Below are 15,243 nucleotides of genomic sequence, written 5' to 3'. Positions count from 1 at the left end.
CAAATGCACCTTTCGACAAAGCAAGGTCAAGTTCCTAGGACACGTGGTATCTGCAGAAGGAGTAAGTGCTGATCCAAGCAAGCTGGAAGCCATCACTCAACTTGAACCACCGTCAGACGTGTCCGAAGTGAGGTCCTTCCTGGGTTCGACAAATCACTTGGCGAAGTTCCTTCCCGGTCTGGCAGAGATGACAAGGCCACTTAGGGACCTGATGCACCAAGATGCGGAGTGGTTTTGGGGCCCGGTTCAACAGCAGAGCTTCGACCGGATCAAACAGGCACTCTGCGCAACACCAGTTCTCGTCCACTACGACTCCCAGCAGCCGCATACACTCTCAGTCGACGCTTCATCCTACGGGCTGGGAGCCGTTCTTCTGCAGCAGGCAGGCGACGGGCTGTCACCAGTGGCGTATGCATCACGCTCACTTTCTGAAACAGAGCAACGATACGCCCAAATTGAAAAGGAGGCGTTAGCCATCACATGGGCATGTGAACACTTTCGCAAGTACCTCCTGGGATCCACATTTCATGTAGAAACGGATCACAAGCCTCTTGTGCCGCTGCTCACAACCAAACTACTAGACGAGCTCAGTCCTCGTCTCCAACGCTTTCGAATGCGCTTGCTAGAGTACGACTATACAGTGTCACACACTCCTGGAAACAAGTTGTACACTGCTGATTTACTGTCCCGAAAGCCGCAACCAGAGCCAGCCAAGGACGAAGAAAGAGACCTTGAGAGCGCTGTGCAAGAGTACGAGGAGTTGACACTGGAACAGCTGCCGGCGTCAAACCAAATGTTGGACAGAATCAAGGCAGGCATCCAAGCAGACCCCACACTCGCCAGAGTGGCTACTTTGTGTACCTCGTCATGGCCGACCGTACATGGACTTGCACCGGAACTAAAGCGCTATGCAGAGGTGGCGAGTGAACTTTCTATTGTCGACAGTCTGGTGTTTAAGGGTGACAGACTCGTCATCCCACCAAACCTGAGGCTTGAGGTGCTGGAAAGACTTCATGCCGGCCACATGGGCACGAGCAGATGTCGCGCAAGAGCAAGACAGTCGGTGTGGTGGCCTAGCATCGGAATGCAGGTACAAGACTTTGTTGAAAGATGCTCTGTCTGCCTACAACATCGAAAGCCACCAACTGAGCCACTGCTGCTGACTCCGTTGCCTGAAAACCCATGGGACACTATCGGCATTGACCTCTTCAAACTTGAAGGGAGAGACTACATTGTGGTTGTGGACTACTACTCCAGGTTCCTGGAGGTGCACTCTAAAAAAAAAAGGCGTCATCTTAACACTTTTTGGAGTGTAAATGGTTTGTCGCAGAATCCACCCTTTTTTTAGAGTTAGGGTTACTCTTCGAAAGAAGGTGTTGACTTTACTCTTTTAAGAGTAACAAGGAATTACTCTTGACAAGAGTTACAATTACTCTTCAAAACGAGGTGTTGACTTTACACTTTTGAGAGTAACCAGGAGTTACTCTTGACGAGAGTTAGTGTTACTCTTTTCTAGGGTAAGGGTTACTCCTTGAAATGAGGTGTAAAATCAACACTTTTGAAGAGTAGCATAGACTCCTACAGGTGGTGTTGTACGTACCCTCGAAGCGAATGTTGTGGCTACTCTCTTAGGTGCAAATAGAACAACTCTAATGAGTGGTCAAGGCTACACTCTCATGCCAAGAGTTATTTTAACTCCCTCGTAAAGGGTAACTTCAGCTCCATAAGAAGTGTTAATTGAGCTCTACGTCAGAGCTAAAAGTACACTCTGTTAGGTGTTATCTTTTCCCTTTCATGTAGTGTGCCTGAACTCTATAGAAGGGCAAACAAAGAGCTTCCAAGACATTGAATCCCTTAAGCAAGGTGTTTATTTCCCTCGAATATGGGCATTTCTTGTTCACAGCTACAACACTCCGCAATGCACGGATGCGAATGTCCGAAGAGAATTCTGCATGTGCTCACAGGACGAAAGGTGTTGCTTGAGCCTTTTCAGAGGGTGCCCATACAGGCCCTCATACAAGGTCGAGTGAAAACAGTAATACGGTGCTCGTTAAAAAAACAGATTTTAATGTACATGTAAAAAAATACACTCATTTAAGATCTCAATCTTCCAGTTTTTAAATTAAATCTAGTACCAAGAATGACTTGGTCTTGTAGGTCAAGCCAATGAAGTTGCCAATCACAGCAAGTGACCAGGATGCTTTTGGACAGCAGGAAATGTCATGGACCCAGTATAGCGCAAGAATGAGCGCAATACCGACCACAATGTCCGTTACCTCGAAGGAGCAGTCCTCCAGCACCACTGTGAGTGGTGAACTTGAGGCCCCTCCCCTGACTTGCATCACAGGGAAGGCTGGCTGGACATGATCCTCCTCCTGTGAAGAAGAAACATGGGCAATTTGTAGTATTTGAAAGGAAGATAATTACCAAAGAAAGGCTACTCAGTCTCCTCGGGGTAATTACAGCAATTTCAGGGTGTCTAGCGAATTATTATTTTGAAATTCCCCAACTTTTCCAGCCTCAACTTTCCCTGACAATTTCAGGTGAAATTCCCTGACCTCTGTAGAGGCAGTTCAATATATGAGACCATTACAACACAAGGCATTGAGCATTGAGCACTGTGAGCAAATTTCTAGAACCACGGGTTTTTCGAGTAATTAAGCAACTGCAGTGGTCCCCGGATTCAAACCCAGGACCTCTGCATGACACCCAGGAGTGGTGCCCACTCGGCCACCACATCATGCGCGGCAATATATGTGGCCCCCTCGTGGGCCCAGAAAAATACAACACAATGCAAATAGCACATCAAGTAGCACACCATTAAAGGGACACTTCAGTAAAGTGACAATTTGTAGATGAAAATATTTGTTCATGTTACACCAGCACACAATAAGAGCAACAACACCATATCCTGCCTTTTGCTATAATTTTGGCCTTTCAACTAGCTCAAAGATTGAAGCCTAAACTTTCTTTCCCCACTTCACACCACATTGTCTTTATAAATTGCCAGAATTACCAAATAAGCACGACAGGCTTATTTGCATTTTATTGTATGTATCTCGGTATGCTCGGAGTCTGCTGAGGTAGTGCATGCCTATATAAAACACTGTTGCTTGTTGCTTTATTAGAGCATCTTTTATAGAGGCTGAAGGCATAAGACCAATACTGCCTGTCAGCCCAGCAACAGGTGCAGAGCAAGTGTTTGAACATCTCCTTCACCATATTTAGTCACATTATAATATTTCTTAAATTTTTTTGGCAAACCAAGTTTTTAAACAACTTCATCTTTTTAAAGCTACTCTTCTGATTTATTTCAATGCTTTTTGTGTGTTCTTCAAGTTGGTGATGATGAATCTCTGTTAAACTGCAGGTTTCTTTTTTTCTACGAGATGCCAGAGAGGCTGCTCTTAGAACAGCCTCCCTGGCTGCTTTTGCTTCACAGGTACCTGCGAGCAGGGTTCTGAGTTACCATGCATACTGAAATTGACATGTGAGCCAGTTTTCACTTCGTTTAAGAGGTTAGAAATTATATCAGAATGGTATACCATACCTTCTCAATGAGAGAAGCTGGTGAATCCTTCAGCAGGGCTGCCAGGCTCTTTACCACCTCCATGGCAGGAGCTGCAAAGAATGAGGTTGCTTAGTTTTCTGATGGTAAGTGTATTCTTATATGGCAATAATTCCTAAAATTCTATGCCAAAACACTATGAAATCAAGGCAATGACCACCACCCCCCGACTGCATAAAAATAAATATCAAGGCTGGGATAAGAAACCCATATGTTTCATTCAACACAGCTGAATGATCACAATAATGCAGAATCCAATCAAGAAAGATATACCCAACTTTTGTGGACCTAATAAAAAAAACTATGCGTTGCAGAAAGCTGAAAATTCACCAGCTTTAATGTAAAGTCAGCAATATTAAAAATGAGTAAACAGCTTGCTAAGTGTCCTTAGTTAATACCAGCACACTTATTTGCAAGACAATAGACCATTTTCGAAAATCCCAGGAGCCATTCATAGGATATACTTGAATAGTTGACTGGGACTTGCTTTTTTGCCGATTGAACAAGAGTCCGAACCAAACACTTAGGCAGTACTCATGGCTATCTCGCTCAGCCACAACCATCCAAAACCATTAGTACCCCTTCTGACATGAATACCTAAGAGAAAGATAATCCACATCGCTCTCCCTCTCTCTCTATTTTCTCCTTTGTATGCAATGGCAGCCGTAAGTGGTTGCATTTATTTATGGCATCCCCAAGTTATTACCCCCTGACAGTGGCATCGGGACAAGGGTGCAAGGGGAGGGGGCAGTTGCCGCCCCCCCCTTTTTTTTTGATATTTGAAACAATTATAGCAGACAATATGGGAGAGAGGGATAGGGCTTAGCTTCCCTGCACATCACCCCTCCACCTTCCAAACGGTAGCAATTTAGCTGGCCTCTGCCCACAGTGGCGAAAGACATAGCTCTATATTTATACAGACTTTCCCGAAGGGTAGGATGAATGCAATTTCTTAACAACTGGATTTGTCCAAGTGGAATCGTCCAAGTTTTTATAGATTAATTAGTGTGAACAATCTATTGTGTTTCAGAGCTGGCTGCCGTATACTATAGTTTATTTTACACCTTTACAAAAAAAAAAGCTAGCAAATGCATATAACATCTCAGTTTGGGGAGACCATTGACTAAATGTAATTTCAGCTCTACAAGGAGCTAATTTGCTATAAAGTACCATTTAACCTGAATAAAAAAATAAAAAATTATACATACTAAAATGCACAAATTCTATAAAAAAAATATATATACATATATATATATAAAAGTAGCCCAACCCAAGAACACACAGGTTGTGATTCGCAAGAGTTAAAATAATTGATAAATGTGCCACATGTCAAAACAAAGAATGCATTATGGCCTGCTTAAGCTCCGCCACAACCGACACTACTAGATAGTTAGCAAGCTGTTCATGTGTGCCACTTCATCATGCAGCTAGCTGCACAATAGATGTGCGCTCTAAATTTCTTGGTGCATGTGAATGAACTGTTGCGCCACTCTGAATGCAGGTGCAGGCACATGCATTGCAAGGTCGAATTTAGAGCTCTTTTTTTCTTTTTTTCAAATAGTAGGAAGGTGAATTTATAAATTGCTTAGGCCTACTCTTGCAACATCATAGTGACCCTCAACCCTTCATCTAGCTTTAAAGGGCCTCTAAAAAAAAAAAAAAATTATTTTAAGCAGTTTGGTTGGGACGCGCGTGTCAAAAGAATTTTATGCGAAAAAAAAAAATGTTCAGAGCAATATTGACGGCAAAAGATTGATTTCAAATTATGCGGGCAAAGTCCATGACATGACAGAATGGTCATTTGCTCTTTCCACCTCAACGAGATGGTCATTCGTTCTTTCCACCTCAACGTGAAGGTGAAGCCGATCCACCTTTCCTCCACACGCCCGAATGCCAAGAGAAAAGCAGTTGAAAGGAGGTGAGACTTAATTGCAAGGCACCTCGCGCCATCAATATTTCTGTAAAATAAAATGTTTTTTTGCTTCAATTTTCTTTGACACGCCCCAACAAGACTTTAAAATTTTTTTTTTTCAGGTGTTTTTAAGAATTGTTAATTACAAACTTGCCATTTAAGTTCACACCTATATTTCTACGTTGATTTGAAAACAAAAAAAGAATGTTTTAAGACTTACGGTATTTGCGGCACAGAAATATGTAGTCATAAATGTACCCATATTACCTCCATATTATTTACAAGTTAAAAATCAAACCGCTAGCCTCCCTCTTCAGCTAACCAGTGTCAAATATACTACTAAATTAACAGTCCAATAAATACCCTGTTATACGAAAGAACATGACAGTTGAACAGACGTGTCCTTCTGCCGCGCCATTCGCTGCGCGAATGGCGCGGCAGAAGGACACGTGTGGCAGCTGCTCCGCGGGATTTCACCACAAGCAGCAACAGATTGTTTGCTGTGCGTGTTTAACTCGTTTTCACTGCAAGTGCGTGAATATCGTCAATGATGACTACGACCTACTCGTGCAAGATGGGGTGAGCCAGTACAAGTGTGCGAAATGCGTCAAGCGAAAAAACGACGACGACGACCAAGTTCCCACGCCTAGAATTTCAACCACGGAATATACAATGGACGCGGAAACCGACACCGATGACATTCTCTGTGCTGCAGCAGGTTCATCGACATCAAAGAAAGACATGCAAGCGGTACTGGAAGAGCTCGTTGACCAGTTCGCACGACTAAAAGCGGAAAACGCCTCGCTACGTCAAGAGGTTCGTCGTCTCAACGACACCGTCTCTTTGTTCGTGAGTCAACGCTCCAGGAATATTTCAGACACAACTGACCGCTCTCGTCCGTCGTCCTACGCATCTGCCACTGTAGAGTTTCCCGCCTTGAGTTCCCGACAGCAGAGCCCACCGAGACCTCGAAAAGCGCTGCCAGCTGACACTTCAGCGAATGCCATCGGACCAACTGGGCTCTTTCCACCTGCAGCGTCTACAGCCCAACGAGACTCTGTTCCACGAAGCACCGTGGATGGTGACGGCTTCACCCTTGTCACCCGCCGTAAGCCCGTAAAGCCCTCTGTCGGAACTTCGAAAGCGTCAAAGATAGCCGTGATTCAACGTGCCCCACAAGAAAGAGCCCTGTTTGTGTCAAGACTGTCCCCGGAAACAAGTACGAAGGACGTTGAGGATTTGGTCGCTGCTGTTTTGCAAGGTAAAACTTTCGTATGCACGAAATTGAAAACCAAACTTCCTTACTACGCGTCTTTCCACATTCTCGTTGACAAAGAAGTATTTGAAGCGATAAACAGCGTGTCTGTCTGGCCAGAAGGCTGCATCTTCAGGCAATTTTTTGGACCACTTCCTGTGTCGCGCCACTTCGATAGTGCAGAAAGCAACGTTGAGGCTGGTGCGACTGCAGCGTAATTCACGGTTTTCTTTGCACTTGTTTGTCCGTTGTTTTTTCTTTTTTTTTCCTTTTAACCTCTAGCTTCATGGCCGAATACCATGAACTTCTATTGCCTGTTAAACTAAAGCGATATGCAGGAACCAAAGACTCGACCACGATCTTACATTTAAATATACGCTCTTTGAAATGTAAAAGTGACAATTTTATTACTCTTTTAGATCAACTCTGTGTTTCGTTTGAAGCGGTGATGCTTTCCGAAACATGGTACGCAACAGATGACGATGTTTTTATCGTGCCGGGTTACAATCACTTCTTTTTGAATCGAAGCGGAAAACGAGGGGGAGGTGTTTGTATCTATGTTAGACAGGATATTAGATGCGAAATACTCGATGCCTTTACCGAAATTACAGACGACTATGAAATCGTAACTGTGAAGCACGGACGTCAGCTGCTTTCTGTTATGTATCGACCGCCAGCTGGTAGCTTTAATAACTTTTTGTCTTTTCTTGAGAGGTATCTTGATTTCATATCCTTGAATAACTACTCACTTGTTCTGGGCGGTGACTTAAATGTAAATAGTTCGGAAAACTCTTCTCTTTCTTCACGACTGAGTAGTACACTCAGTAGTAGTGGTTTTTGCAATGTGATTGTGTCCCCCACCAGAATTACTCATTCTACGGCAAGTTGTATCGACGTTTTTATTACCAATATAAATACTATAGTTCGCAGTGCAGGTACTATTAGTAGTGATATAAGCGATCATTTACCAATATTTTTTTGTTTTCAAACCCGTGATTTATCACGGAGCGTCGGTAGACTCGTAACTTTCCAAGCGATAACCGACTGCCAACTGCGGTCCTTTCGAAGCACAGTTATGCAAACAGACTGGACTTCTGTCTTTTCAAAGCAATGCGTGAACGAAGCATATGATGATTTCATAAATATTTTTAAGACGCTATACATCGCATCGTTTCCATATAAGACGGTTACTGCTAAAAAACGAATAAGAAAACCATGGGTCACGCCACCTATTCTAACAATGATAAGAAAAAAGAATCGCTTATATCAGGAGTACCTCTGTTCAAAGGATGACGGTGACCATGCAGTTTTTAAGAGGTATCGCAATCAACTGACATCTGCACTTAAAAAATCAAAAACAGAATATCACAAACGTCTTTTTCATGACGCCCACAAGAAGCGTCCTGCGATTGTTTGGCAGTCGATAAATGAAGTGCTTAAACGCAGCAAGCAGAAGAATTCAATAGATGAACTTTCACTTTCTGGTGAGAGCGTATCAGGAGTACAACTATCTGAGCTCTTTAACAGACATTTTACTAACTTGCCTTCTAGCGCGCACAATGAGCATGCTTCCTCGTTTATCTCGCACCGTGTAACAGACACAATTTTCCTACAACCTACAGACGAAATGGAAGTGATCCGTGTATTTATGGGATTGAATAACAGTAAAAGCCATGACATAGACGATATACAAATAAAGCCCGTTAAATTCGTAATCGATGTGGTGGCCCCACTCTTGGTATATATATTTAACTTAGCATTGTCGAGTGGTCAATTTCCGAATAACATGAAACTCGCAAAAGTTTCAGTTTTGCATAAAGGTGGAGACAAAAATTTAGTTACAAATTATAGACCCATCTCTGTTCTTCCAATATTTTCTAAAGGGCTGGAAAAAATTATATTATATCGTTTAGACAATTTTTTTACGAAGACCTCAGTGCTAACTGACTCCCAGTTCGGATTTCGCAAGGGAAAATCCACGGAAAGCGCTCTGATATCACAGAAAGAAATAATATTACACAATATAGAATGCAAACTGCTGACACTGGGAATATTTATTGACCTTAGCAAAGCGTTTGACTGTCTTAACCATTCGACGCTCCTTGATAAACTTTCATGTTATGGCATACGTGGCACGCCTTTGATACTTATTCATTCATATTTAGAACACCGTAAGCAATGTGTCTCCGTGAGTGATCATGTTTCCTCTTTGCAAATCTTGAAGTTTGGTGTGCCCCAAGGCAGCATACTCGGCCCTCTGCTGTTCAATGTATATATAAATGATCTAGTCAATATTTGCCATCAAGCACGTTTTGTAATGTTGCAGACGACACGAGTATATTTCTGTCTGCATCGAATATGGACGAACTTATACCCATGGGAAACTTAGTTTTGGAAAAGTTTCTTTCGTGGTCAAAAATAAATGGTCTTAAAATAAACACTGTAAAGTCCAAAGCAATTTTGTTTAGACCTGTAAATAAGCACGTTATTAGTAATTATACTCTAGAGATTGGAACTGACCAGATTGAAATAGTTAAACAGCACAAAACGCTAGGTGTCATTTTTTCAGAACATATGCAATGGGATAATCACATCGAATACTTAGTTACGAAACTGTCAAAAGTTGTTGGAATAATATGCCACTGTCGCTCCTTGTTGCCTGTAAATATTAAAATGCAAATTTATCATGCTCTGTTTAGCTCACAAATTAACTATTGTCATTTGGTTTGGGGCGCAACAACCAAATCTAATATTAACAAACTCACGATCCTACAAAAGAAAATGCTGCGTTTTATTGCAAACGTGCCTTACGACACTCATACTGAGCCATTATTTCTTAAATTCAACATCATGAGGATTGCCAGTGTATACGAGTACCGTTTGCTATGTTCTTATTTATTTTCGACCGCTGAGTTTGCTTCTTTTTTGTCTAATGTATCCCATCTGACAAAACGTGAATCCTTCATCCTTGTCAGACGCAGAGAGTTCTGGAACGTGCCTCATTTTCGTACAAATTATGCACTCCAATCTATTGCGCATAACCTGCCTTCATTACTTAACAAGTTCCTTATAGACCACAATGATATTCACTGTTTAACAAAAAAAGATGTACGTGTTTGTTTTGTTTAGTCAAAGTGTATTCTGTAGTACTTGTTTTTTTTATAATGCCCTGTAAGTGCAGGGGCACCAGGCCCAGTCAAGCTACCTCATGGAAGCTTTTTGTCTGGTGCCCTCAGCACAATATTGCTGAAAATAAATATTACTTACTTACTTACTTACTTACTTACTTAACATGACATTTGAATGAATCAAGAATTTAAAATAAATCAGTCACATAACAAAAAAACTCGTTGAGTAAAGATAATTCCTGGCAAATACATTCACATATCGCAGTGATGTAACTGACACTCCACTCGCACCCAACAAGCCGAATCTTGGCAAATAAGGACTAACTCAACACTCTGTGGCATTCGGCTTTGGACCTACTGAGAGGACTTTACTACAGCACACATCTACCGCCAAGAAGACAGCCATATTTTAACAGCGAAAATGAAATAAACATGACTTTGAACACAAAAATAACCAATCATAACGTCTCTCACGGACTATTAGAATAAAAAGCACTTACAAATAGCGCTGTACAGGGCCTTTCGCCGTGGATTACACGCTGGACTCGTCGGAGATTCCCGGTCAAGAGTTAGACACAATCCAAGCTCATCAGATCCTGACAAAAAGTACATTCACTGTAAAAACAAATTCCGTCAAATTAATAAAAATTGTTAGCTAATTTTTGATGCCGATACAATTAATGTTGTCTTCCATCACGGTCACAGCATTAACTATCTATTACGTGCATGACAGTAATGAGGCCCCACGGTTTTCCCCGTAACTTGACCTGGGTAGAAGCATGGCAGAAAACTGTAACTCTCAGTCACTGTACTGCATGTGATGCACGGATACGGGTATTGTTCCGGAATCAAAAATTAGCTGCCATGTTGTCTGTAACTTGCGACGGCAAAAAACCGCAACTTTCAATCACAGAGTTGCACGTGACGCACGACGACGGGAATCGTTTAAATTAGCTGGCGTGTTGTTCGCACCTTGAAGCAACGGCCAGAGCTTGTTAAACTGCTAGCTGCAGTGACTTAACAAAATGGACGTCTCAGTGAACAATAAATATAGCATTTTACTAATATAATTATTGTTCACTGAGACGTCCGTTTTATTAGATCATTGCAGCTAGCAGTTCAACAGGCTCTAGCCGTTACTGCAAGGTATGGACAACACGGCAGCTAATTTTTAATGTCTGAATGATTCCCGTTGTCACGCATGACGTGCAGCTCAGTGATTGAGAGTTGCAGCTTTTTGCCGCCGCAAGTTACGGACAACACACCAACTAATTTTTGATGCGGGAACAATTCAAAGTAAATATCTAGCGACCATAAAATCTGATTAGGTTGTGGGCCCAAGTTACTTTCAGGAGTTAACGCCAGCTGCGCTTCCCAGCGGTTAGCAGGTGCTTAAACACTGTTAGAAATTTAAAGCAAGTGCACACAAGATACAGTATTAGGTAAAACATGTTCATACCTTTTTTTCTCAAGAAATAATTAGTGGGCCATTTCCATCTTTCATGTACAAAGCAATCTCTGATTTTCAGAGCAATAAAGTCCATATGAAGAACTACAGATCCTGGAAAAGCAAAACAGAAAATATGGAATGTGATTAGATTATCAACAGAGTGCGATGACAGAATAAATTTCCCAATTTCTGCAAACTATGAGTTAGACGTGAGCGCATTGCAAGAGCCTCAGCTTAACTCTCGCGGGAACTAGACAGCAAAACCAACTTGAGACCTATGCTACGAATTAACAAAGGAAGTCCGAAAATGCCTTCGAAGACAAAATTGCTGCAATCAATGAGTTTCTGCAAGCATGCTGTCACGAGTTACTTTCAGAAGTTACTGCCAACTGTGTCTCTCAAGAGATAATTACACACTGTGGTAGCAAGAAATTTCAAGCAAGCGCACATAAGATGCAGTACGGAGTAAAACCTGTTCATACCTTTATTCTTGAGAAATAATTAGTGGGCCATGTCCAGCTTTCATGTACAAGGCAATCTCTGATTTTCAGAGCAATCAAGTCCATACGGAAAACTACAGAACCTGGAAAAAAAATAAGTGGAATGTGATTAGGTTCTGAACAGAATGCAATGACAAACTAAACCTCCCGATTTCTGCAAACTATGAGTTATACATAAGCGCAGTGCAGGTAACTCAGATTCATTCTGGCAGGCACTAATCAGTGAAACCAACGTGCGACTTATGCTATGAAACCATTTTAACAAGGCAAGTTCGAAAAATACCTTTCAAAATGAAATTTCCACATTCAATGAGTTTCTTCAAGCCTGCTGTCACAAGTTAATTTCAGAGGTTACTGCCAAGTGCACCTCCCAGAGATAGGTGTTCGAACACTGTGTTAGTAAGAAATTGCAAGCAAGTGCACACAAGATGCAGCACTGAGTAAAACTTGTTCGTATCTATTCTTGAAAAATAATTACTGGGTTACGTCCAGCTTTCAAGTGGAAGGCAATGTTCGTAACCTGCACAGCAATCAAGTCTATATGAACAACTATAGAACCTCGAAACAAAGAAAAACAAAAAAATGTGGAATGTGGTTAGGTTCTGAACAGAATGCAATGACAAACTAAACCACCCGATACCTGCAAACTATGAGTTGCACGTAAGTGCACTGCAGGTGCCAGTGTGATTTAAGAAAGCTGTAAACCCAAATGAAATCACTTGAAAGGGGCCAGGACACAGAAATTAGGGAAGTTGGAGTATTCATTACATGATAGCCCCATAGGTTACTGGGCATACAGAAAACACTTAAGAATATTTAAAGTTCCAATAATTACAAAAATATATCTTTTAATGTTTCTGATTTTTATCTGCTGACCAGGATACCTGGGTGACCAGGCGATGCCTGAACATCGGACTCTGAGAACACCAAAGCTCATTGCAAGGGACCGCATACTAGCATTTAGCAGTACACTGTCGAGATTGCGGTGCAAACTGCAGGAAACCTATTACATAATGAAGGAAACCTATTACATAATAAAAAACAGACCATCTTGAGTAAGCCAACCTTCACTGACTCCAACGAACAGTGAGATTCATTTTCTGAATCTTGGTTAGCATGTGGAGTGTGCAATGAAGAAGAAGGAAGTGCAAAATCCACGGTGCGCCTTATACCCGAGCGAACATAGTGCCATATACACACTCCAATGAAAAATCAGTTGTTAGTAAGCACTTATCCTATGTAGTCCTTCCTTTTTGTCCTTTTCCCTTTCGTGCTGTTTTTCACGAAGAAAATTTCGAATCCATGATAAAGTGAGAGAATCAAGATTTAGTGAGGAAAGTTTTGATATTAAATGACAGTGAGATACATGATCGAAAGCCTTAGAGTAATAAAAAAATATGGCATCATACTTGGGAGTTAGTGTTCATATTAACATGAATATCACGGGTGAACTCCAGCAGCTGCCTCTAGCATGAATATCTTTTACGAAACCTGTACTGATTTTGGTAGAAAAAGTTGTTAGTAGATTCCAGATGCGATACTACATGAGAAAATATTTTGAGTTCTAACAACTTGCATACAACGCTGGTTAATGATACGAGACGGTAGCTTCCCGCAGAGTGACGATCGCCACTTTTGTAGATTGGAACGACCTTCCCAACCTTCCACTCGGGTGGGATGCAACCAGTGGATGAATGCTGGAAAAGTAGACTGCATATTACTGCGTGCTTAGGGGTAGCCCAGGGGGCTCCGCGCCCGACTGTCATGCAGAGGTCCCGGGTTTGAATCCTGGGACCGGCAGATGTCTTTATTTATTCCTAAAACGATGCTTCTAGAAAATTTGAGAAGGCCGTGGTTAATTCTAGAACAGAATGTTCGAGTACAGAATGTTCTAGAAAGGAGAGTGCTATAAAAGAAGCCCCGCGTGGCCTTATGCAATCAGTTATCGCTTGTGCTCGACCCTGTTGTATTGAAGACACTCTACGCCTCCGACGTGCTGTTATTTCCCTTTAATTTGGGCAAAGTTCGCCCCATTAAACATTCATTTTGTTCAGTTTTACTTCGCCTCGTCACCTATTTTTTGTGACAACCCTTGGTATTTTTTAGAATTTATGTATTAATTGAGTCGACACCAGCCAAGCTGAAAATTTTGAGGTTATCATTAATATCGCAATTTCAGACGGTGTTATAGAAATAGGGTCCATATACCTAAAATCTACATCTGGTACAAAAGGTAAAAAGGAACTATCTCCATCAGTAAAAGTAGACTAAAAGCAATTGTTCAAAACCGTAGGACATTCATTGTCCGAAATAACAGTGCCATCATTGTTCATCAAGAGTATTGAACGGGATGACTGATATGAGGAAATAAGTTTCCAAAACGTTTTTTGGTTATTCTATAATATTGAAGGCAGTTCACAGTTATAAAATTTGTCTTCGAAGAAATGCATACGTTCGATACAGAGTTTGGCCCAAGAGTTATATTTGGTCCAGGCTGCCTCGAAATTCGAGTTTTTGGCTATCTTAAATAGTCTTTTCTTTCTTTTGCCCTAGTTTTTAAAATCTTCCATGTACCAGGGTTTAGTGCTGTCTAACCAAATACGAACGCATAGAACAAAGGCAAGAATTCTAGCAACTTTTGTTTGGAAAGTAACTAGTTGTCATTAACTGTAGAATCAAAAAAATTTACAACATAATTGTCAGAAAATTTCGAGAGAGCTGTGTTAAATTTGGCCATCACTGGGCCACAATACCACTAGCAGACATTAGTTGCTAGAATGACAGCAAGCTGAAGTTTTCAAATAACCAACCTGCAGAAAAAAGATGTTTGAGTGCTCCATCACGGCTGTGCTAGCGTGCCCCGAATGACCGGCATGGGATAGCGGCTTTTGTAGAGGCATCGCAGCTGACGACCAATGTTGGCAGGCTCCTAATGCTCCTAACTTGAAATACACCAGGACGGGTTCTGGGAGCCGCTGTTTTCCCGTGGTTGGCTCGAGAATGATCGGTTCAGTGGCGTCCCATGGTCCGTCCAGCACATGGGCCCGTCATTGCTGGCGATGCTCAGAAGTATAGACTGCAACAAAAATATGTGTAAGTGCTCCATCATGGCTGTGGTAGCGTGTCCCCCCCTCCGATTTCAGCATTTGGAGCAGGTAATTCTCGTTCATCACCTTGTAAAAAGCGATGCAAGTACTATAGAAAACCCCGCAGTTCCTCAAAGTGCCATAAAAACTATTTTAACTGTGACTCTAACACAGACAAATATTTACAGCAAAAAGAGTGTTGTTGGAAGTGTTGTAATAGAAGGGGATAGAAAGTAAAAACGCAAAATGCCTTTAAATCTCGATCCATTTACTAAATCAGTTCAGTCTTTGACAACTGCAGGGCAATAAAACTATTTTAACAGAGCGAATAAACTACAGGTCGT

General features: G+C 41.7%; 1 protein-coding gene across 1 annotated transcript; it reads right to left on the bottom strand.

The window, feature by feature from the left end:
- Positions 1 to 2,047: 2,047 nt before the first annotated feature.
- LOC115310283 lies at positions 2,048 to 10,411 on the bottom strand. The gene is made up of 3 exons (XM_040222166.3): positions 10,364 to 10,411; positions 3,551 to 3,621; positions 2,048 to 2,375 (listed from the first exon to the last, which is right to left on the bottom strand). The coding sequence occupies exons 2-3, from the start codon at positions 3,611 to 3,613 to the stop codon at positions 2,118 to 2,120; spliced, it is 321 nt and encodes a 106-aa protein (XP_040078100.1). The 5' UTR covers positions 3,614 to 3,621; positions 10,364 to 10,411; the 3' UTR covers positions 2,048 to 2,117.
- Positions 10,412 to 15,243: the final 4,832 nt, after the last annotated feature.

This window comes from Ixodes scapularis, unplaced genomic scaffold (genome assembly GCF_016920785.2).
Source record: "Ixodes scapularis isolate PalLabHiFi unplaced genomic scaffold, ASM1692078v2 PGA_scaffold2__306_contigs__length_199485367, whole genome shotgun sequence".
In the NCBI taxonomy this organism is placed as follows: Eukaryota; Metazoa; Arthropoda; class Arachnida; order Ixodida; family Ixodidae; genus Ixodes; species Ixodes scapularis.
Note: the sequence above shows the minus strand (reverse complement) of the source record. Positions and strands in the feature narration are given on the sequence as shown.

Excerpts from the sequence above, each read along its gene's own strand:
- LOC115310283 (XM_040222166.3), bottom strand. The coding sequence starts at position 3,613 with ATGGAGGTGGTAAAGAGCCTGGCAGCCCTGCTGAAGGATTCACCAGCT. Across the intron at positions 2,376-3,550 it reads CAGCTTCTCTCATTGAGAAG|GAGGAGGATCATGTCCAGCC; the intron begins GTATGGTATACC and ends TCTTCTTCACAG.